The sequence below is a fragment of the Lolium rigidum genome, chromosome 3 (genome assembly GCF_022539505.1).
Source record: "Lolium rigidum isolate FL_2022 chromosome 3, APGP_CSIRO_Lrig_0.1, whole genome shotgun sequence".
In the NCBI taxonomy this organism is placed as follows: Eukaryota; Viridiplantae; Streptophyta; class Magnoliopsida; order Poales; family Poaceae; genus Lolium; species Lolium rigidum.
Genome location: NC_061510.1, coordinates 385,929,689 through 385,937,446, shown reverse-complemented (window position 1 = coordinate 385,937,446; position 7,758 = coordinate 385,929,689). Strand labels below are relative to the sequence as shown.

At 47.4% G+C, this 7,758-nt stretch overlaps 1 protein-coding gene across 1 annotated transcript; it reads right to left on the bottom strand.

Moving 5' to 3' along the window:
* Positions 1–6,033: 6,033 nt before the first annotated feature.
* On the bottom strand, positions 6,034–6,732 carry LOC124700723 (vegetative cell wall protein gp1-like). Its single transcript, XM_047232809.1, has 3 exons — positions 6,559–6,732; positions 6,316–6,468; positions 6,034–6,189 (listed from the first exon to the last, which is right to left on the bottom strand). The coding sequence occupies exons 1-3, from the start codon at positions 6,730–6,732 to the stop codon at positions 6,034–6,036; spliced, it is 483 nt and encodes a 160-aa protein (XP_047088765.1).
* Positions 6,733–7,758: the final 1,026 nt, after the last annotated feature.

The following is a 7,758-nucleotide window of genomic DNA, read 5'->3' as shown; positions in this document are numbered from 1 at the left end:
ATTTTCTTGAAACGTCGCGTCATGGAGGTCCCCTTGTTTTGCCTACCATCATCATCATCCTGCCTCTCTTTTCTTGCATCGTTGCCTAGAGCTTTTCTTGCACCGTTGCCTTGAGTTTTTCTTGCAAACCGTGGCAAATATTTATCTGGCTCAACCGGCATAAGGACTAAAGACGAATGATTTTGAGAGTTCGAGGTTCATTTTGGACCAAACTGAAGTTCTAGGACAAAAAGTGAAGTTTCACTAAAATCTGAGGACTAAAAGTGGACTTTCTTCTTTTGCTTAATATTTTTTTGTGGGGTTCTTTTGCTTAATATAATTTGCCGAAATCAACAAGCAGCACACTAATGTCTTAGTAGTGATGAAGAACGATGTCAGCTTTAGCCCTACAACAACGAAATCACGCGGGCACCGGATCGAGCGAGAGCGAGAGAAACAAGAACAGAGAGACGGTGTTTTTGTGCAGCTGTGTTACGGTGATTGTCGAGTACTACCCAGTACTACCGGGTACTACCGCTCTAATTAATTGTGTCCGTCCGATCTGACCAGTTAATTAAGCAATTTTAATTAAGGTTACTAGGGGTATTATGGTGAATTCGGACGTAACCGTCCCCACCACGCACGACGGCAGCGCCCCGGTCGCTGCCCAACCTCTGCTTCTTTCCTCGTGAGCATCGGCGAGAACTAGCGGATGCCGACGAACCCCTGCCGCCAAATCCTCGCGGCGACAGCGCCCATAGCCGGAGTGCCGTTCCCTTGGGTAAACCGCCCCTTCTGCAGCTCTCCTCTCCCGTGGACCGGCGGACGGGGACGGTGGCAGGTTTCTTCGGCGCTGGCCCAGGTGTTGTCGAGACTGCTCTGCGGGGAGGGCGCCGGCGCCGTCGAGAGGTGTCGGTGTCGGTAGGTTGGAGCGCACGCGCCGCTCTCCGGACGCACATTTGTGCCCCGTGCCCGCCTCGGCTGCCTCGCGAAGGAGCTCGGCCAGCCTCGCCTCTCGCCCACCAGCTCGCTCGCGTCCTCTAGGCACCTCTCGGCAGATGAACCCCGCGCCCCAGCGTCGACCATGCAATCCACCGCCACCTCCATGCCAGTGATCTCCACCTGACAGTGAATAGCACCTCAAACAAAGCTAAGGTACACATTCCACCTAAATCGGCACGATCTTGTACAGTTGAATCAAATATGTTGCAACTCATTGTTCCAATTTCAGTTGAAAAGTTGTCACTTTATGCTGTTAAAAATTCACATGGTCCACGAGAATTGACTATCGCTAGAAACTTTAGCTCCTCTTAATCAACCGAGATACTCATGTTTGATAACTGCCATGGCTCCTCTGAATTCCAGTTGGTCTATTCTTCTGAAAATCATTTGGCTGCGGGGATAGCTTTGTTTCAGAAAGTCAAATTAATCTAGCTTGTCAGGGCTGGCATCCAAATATGCCCTTATCGGTAGATCTCTGTAGTTTTCAGGTGGGCTACAGTAATGTTATAGGAACAATTGATAGTTAACTGCATGACAATTCTGCCTACTTGGGACAAAGCCATAAGTAAATTGCATTGTAGACCGGAAGAACGAGTAATATAGAGGATCTTGGTTTAGTTCATACAAGTTTTATGGCCAAAGTTCAATCACTGAATCTAGGTACTTCTTTTGCTGAAGATCGTTGTTGCTCGTATGCCAAACTCTACTCACTGAATTTAGGGAACTAAAAGCAGAGTATGACTCAACCATTTTTAGCTTCTTTGAACTGTGTATATGAGGGTTCTCTTTGTGGTCTCAGAGCTATTTATTTGTCTTTGCTACATAAAAAGAGCAATCTAGCTACATTTACACTCATCTAGGCATCCAATTTTCTATGGAGCAGCTGCAAATGTCGTCGAGGTGGTTTCCTCTCACTCGCGGCCTCTCAGACATCCTAGCCCCTTTTCCACAATTGTAAGCCTGTATAGTAGAGTCACATCTATTTGCTTCATCAATGTGGTTACTTCCTATTCGGTAAGATTAGATATATTTGAAGTATTGGTTGCGTTCTTGTTGGATTAGATATATCTGAAGGGGCCTGGACACATGGAGAACACCTTTAATCTCTTAGTCTCACCATATACACATAGATGATGCTGGCTTCATTGAGAATCAAACAGAAGTTCGTGTAAGTTGAGACTTTGAATCAATGATGGGTCCATGAATAGCATCTCCTTTTTTTACTTATGGTGTTAAATAGGTAGTATACTTCATAAATGATAATATGCATCCCATCTGCACATTAGCTGATCCAAGATGATGGAAGGCAATTGTTCGGTCATTCTGGAGGTACATTCATCACATCAATTTTATGCACCTGTCCATACTAGACTACTTGTAACGTCATTTTGCAACTTTCTGCTGCTCTGCTTGCAGGATTCATCTGCCCATTAGTTCCAATGATGCGAGTGATGTGCATTCTCATAAAACATGTCAGCTAGTGTTAACTGCAGCTGTCTGCATTTGGTAGATCTTGCAAGAAGTGAGAGCGTTGACGGGTCAGAAACCACATGGGACAGATAGGATCCAATACTGTTTCTGGTTGGTGGAAAAAGATCGCGAGGTTAAAGAAGAGCAGAGCTAAAAGAGACCAGGTATCGGCTGCAGTCTATGGAGTGTGGAACCTGTGGAAGGAACGAAACCGAAGAATATTTGAGAATATTTCAGATACACCTGAGAACTTGTTGTACCAGATTAGAGACGGTTTGGCCAATCTGAAGGCTGCATGCCGTGAGTAGTTTTTCTCTTCTTGTTTTGGTTCCTGGCTTTGCCATTGTACAGATTTCCCCCTATTTATAATGCAAAAGGAGAGCTCCTCCTGTTCACGTCAAAATAGATATGGATACTAATACTACTGATCAGCAAATTGATCAGTCACTCTTGATGTATATATATCATATCTTGAACTATCTTGCACATATAGTTATCATTATAGTGTAAATTTCTCGCAATAACAATGGTAATGAATATAGTGTTTGTTGGAGTATAATATATGAATATAAACAGTACATGGTCATAAATATAAGTACAATCAGCTATGCTATTACAAAACACGTAAGGTAACAGATCAATCGCATGTTTGCGGACTATGAGTGGAGACTGTCTCGGTTCAGCTTCTCCATTAGTTTGTTGATCTTATCCCCGCAGTTGCCTTTGTCGCCACCAGCTTTGGAGGGCTTCTTTTTAATGGGGCTAAAGAACAGTGACACTGCATTCAACAACAAAGGATAAGAAGGTTAAGAATTTCCGTTTCACAATGTAAGGTACTACAAGATTCCGTTTCATATTCTTGTAAGGTAACCTGTACTGATCTTGGTCCTGGATGGGCAGACCTCCCTCCACATCCACATAATCCCCTCGTGGGGGACGCAGTAGGCTAGTAGGTTTTACTGAACTGCCGTCCAACAAGAACATATAGTCCGATGTTCCAGTAAAACCTGGAGTGTAATTTGTGTTCTCTGGCTCCCTTCCAATCGCAGCATACATACTGTGCAGTTGTATACCTAGATCTGCAGAACATTATTATCCTACGCACGAGAAGAACAATAAACAAGCTTACATTATATTGCGAAGGCTAACTGAACAAAAGAGGAAATCTTGGAAAAGCTCTTCAGCCTATGCATATATATGAGAAAATGATGGAAAATAATCTGACAGTATGAAAGATAGATAAAAAATGTCACTAAGAGCACCCGCAGTGCACTAAAATAGACATTAATCTAACCAGTTACTGGAATCATTAAACGCCAGCAGGTTGGAAGCCCCGATTTGCACAGAAAGTTCAGGCGCCGGACTCAAGAGTTGGTGCAATAAAAACAGCCAGAGACTACCCGAAACGACTGGGATTTTATCCATGGCGCATGTAGATAAGCGCCCCATTGTGGGTGCTCTAAGGCCGTTAATCCCGACCTGAGTGAACTCACAAGACAAAAGCTCAAAGCCTAGTACATAACCACTAAACATCATCACGGTTATTACGTTTAGCCTAATTATTTACTATCGAAAACTTATTCTTAAAGTAGCCAGCAGACTATATTGGCTGCAACCATCAGGTTGTGGGATCAATTCGTGTTTAACCAACGCTTTAGAGTGGCTACATACATATCTTCACCATTTTTTGCTTCCAGGGTTTCCTCAAGAAAGCATGTGGCATTTAGAGTAGTTGTCAATGTCAAAAAATGAGTTTGAAACTATATGCAGCATCCCTACTGAATTTGTACTTTTAGATACAGGGCACATGTCCATCAGTGCACTTACAACTAGGAGGTTGAACCCAAAAAAGAGTGCTGCAGTGGACTGGAAGCACCTCAAATAGCACCTGACCATCATGTTCAACACCACCAATGCCCCGTGTGGCATTTCGTCAAACAGCGTCCACCCGACGTTGGCGAGGCCTGCCTTCGCGTACATGCTCATCAGCAAGCTCGCGGTCTACGCGTCCCACCACCCCTGGGCAGCCGTGCCGGGGACGCTGTCTCGGAGGCGCTCTACCTCCAACACGTCGCACCGACGTCTGGTAACGCCGCGTGCCGGCGCTCTACCTCCAACACGTCGCACCGACGTCTGGTAACGCCGCGTGCCGGCCACCCGCAGCTTTCACACTGCGCTTGGCGGCTACTGCCTTGGCTCGGCGCCACACCGGTACGCCGACTGAGAGGCGCTCTGCCTCCGACATGTCGCGACGGCGTCTAGTCTTCTCGGCGGCTACAACCAGCTCCACCTCCTCTGCCTCATCCCGGTGGTTCAACGGGGGTGAACTGGAGGTTGTTGGACAGCTCCATGTCTCGCGGACGGTGAGGTGTGAGTGGTGTACGTCGTCCTGGGCGACGAATTCAGTGCGGCGCTGCACGGCGCGGCCGCCGGCCAGGGAGATGCTGGAGTGGCGACCGGGGAGGGTGGCCAGAAAGGGTAATTTGTTCAGGAGCTAGGGGATGGAGGTGGTGAGCGAGCGTGGATGGGCCGCAAATCAGTATGCCGGCGGGGAGGGGGTGGCGGTGGGAAGGGAGAAGAGGGGCGGCAATGGGGGATGGGAAAGGGCGGCGGCCGCCTCCATGGCTGAGGGTGAAGTCAGAGAGATGAGGGATGCCATGTCAACACGAAATGACATAACTACCCTTGCATTAAACTAAAATAAATGATTAATTCCAGTACTTTTCAGTACTTTCCGGTACTTATTTTCCAGTGCTTTCCAGTACTACTATTTTTTCCACCGTCGGATTAAATAGCTTGAAGGGCTCCTAAATTTCCCAACCATAGTAAAAGTTGTATTTTTTGTGGGGTTCTTTTGCTTAATATAATTTGCCGAAATCAACAAGCAGCACACTAATGTCTTAGTAGTGATGAAGAACGATGTCAGCTTTAGCCCTACAACAACGAAATCACGCGGGCACCGGATCGAGCGAGAGCGAGAGAAACAAGAACAGAGAGACGGTGTTTTTGTGCAGCTTCAACTTGCCGCTTTTCTCCGTTTTCTTTCCTTTTATTCAACGATGAACAAAGCATGTCGCGATGATCACCACGATCCCTACCCAAGCATGCCATCCCACGTTTCGGATCGAGCCCACGGCGTTCCTAGAGACTCGGGCGTGATCGCACACAATGCTTCTCCATCTCTGAAAACGCTAAGTGTAAACCTGACGAAACTGAACATGTTCGACACCTAACAGCGAACGCTAGAGCTTAACTGAATTTATTCAACAGATGATATGTATATGGCAATATGCTATAGGCAGCAGAGAAATTCTTCGTTTCATATAATTTGCCGAAAATCAATAAGCAGCACAGTAATGTCTTAGCAGTGCTGAAGAACGATGATATGTATATGCCACAAGCAACAGAGAAATACTCAGGTTAACAATACATTACACGGCGTACAAAAAGAATCACACGGCAAGCTGAGACACATCGTATGTAGGGAACACGTTTCGGAAACAAATACTCTGTAGCAACTAGCAACCGAGTGATCTGGCCAAGTACGGACACGGCGAAGGCACTGCCGCAAGGTGAACGCGCCTACGCTGAAGGGGGCGGCGCCAGGAACGGCATGGGCACGTTCACGTTGGGGATGAAGGGCATCGGCGGCAGCGTCACCTTCGGCACGACGATGGAGGGCATCGGCGGGAGCGTCACCGTGGGCACGACGATGTTGGGCATAGGCGGCAGCGTCACCTTGGGCACGACGATGGCGGGCATCGGCGCCGTCGTCACCGTGGGCACGACGATGGCGGGCATAGGAGGTAGCGCCAGCTTCGGCACGACGACGGTAGGCACAGGCGGCAATGTCACCTGCGGAACAGTTGGGACGGTGACGGCAGGCACGGCTGGCATGGGCGGCAATGTCACCTGCGGCACGGTGGGTACGGTGACGGCGGGCACGGATGGCATGGGCGGCAGTGTCGCCTGTGGCACGGTCACCGCGGGCATGGCCGGCACTGGCGGCAGTGTCGCCTGCGGCATGGTTGGCACGGTCACCGTGGGCACGGCAGGCATAGGCGGCAGTGTTGCCTGCGGCATGGTTGGCACGGTGACCGCGGGCACGGCCGGCACCGGTGGCAGAGTCGGCAAAGTCGGCGCGGCCGGCAGAGAAGGAACAGAAGCAGCAGGAGCAGCCGCCGGGGTGGTATCCGCCAAGTTTCGTGCGCCATGGCACGTGTGGCCGGCGAGGAGCGTGTATGCCATGATCATGGCCAATAAGCTCGCATTGGAAGCCATTGCTCGGTACCGCAGCTAGCAAGTTTCTTGGAGATCGTTTACTGTCGTGTCTGGCTACTTGTGTGACTGCAAGGCTGCTTGGATGATGAAACATGGGTCAATCACAGGCATTATATATCCCGGACAAACCTGGTTAGATTGGTTGTTGGGCAGACTCTACATGGAGGCCAACACAGCTTTCTCAACTGCCTGCAGATCAACAAGCTGCGGCGACCGGAAAATCGATGCACCTGCATGGCTCGAATTTCATGCGGGTAGGTGGTGGTAGCGCTGCTTTGCTGTTCCTCCTTTCCAAGTGCTGCTTCAAGGTGACAACGTTTCTGCAGCCTGCAAAGCCTCTTTTGACCGTGGATTGCTATTTTCGCTGCTGTAAAGATAAATGTAAGCATCTAAGGATTACTCAAAAGTTAATATTTTCTATGTTTAATTATTTTATACACCAAAACATGCATAATTACAATCCTAAATCAATATCAATAGATTTATCATAAAGTATATTTTCTTAACATTATAGATGTAGATTTTTTCTCTCTAAATATTTGACCAAAGTTAGTACGGTTTGACTGTAATCTAATCCTTAGGTGCCTTATATTTTAGGACGGAGGAAGTAACAAATAATCCCTTTACCATTTAATATGTAAATCAAGCGAGGTAGTGTTAGCTTAAGAGAACAATTCATTTTCTTGTGCTCCCACAGAAGTCACTCATACTTAGTTCATTTGCTTTCGAGTCCATCTCGATCTGCTCACAAATCTCGAGTTTTTCTTGTAGCCCCAATCCTGCGGTTGGTTATCTGATTTAAGATATTTTCTTTATCATGCATGGTATACCGTATACACTATTTTATCGGGCACATTACAATGAATTTCAGGTTCGCTCTTTCTTATATTTTTTTTTCTACTGTTCTAACTCATTGAATTACATGGTTGGGGCGTTAAGGCACGAGCGAAACCACTAATCAAGTGAAGTTAGCTGCCAAAACTAAATGTAGCCATTTAATATGTAATTGTCTTATCATGTAATGCT

Coding starts and splice junctions, on each gene's coding strand:
- LOC124700723 (XM_047232809.1), bottom strand. CDS start 6,732: ATGGCTTCCAATGCGAGCTTATTGGCCATGATCATGGCATACACGCTC. Junction 6,469..6,558: donor CTCTGCCACCGGTGCCGGCC/GTGCCCGCGGTC, acceptor ACCATGCCGCAG/GCGACACTGCCGCCAGTGCC. Junction 6,190..6,315: donor CTGCCGTCACCGTCCCAACT/GTTCCGCAGGTG, acceptor GTCGTGCCCAAG/GTGACGCTGCCGCCTATGCC.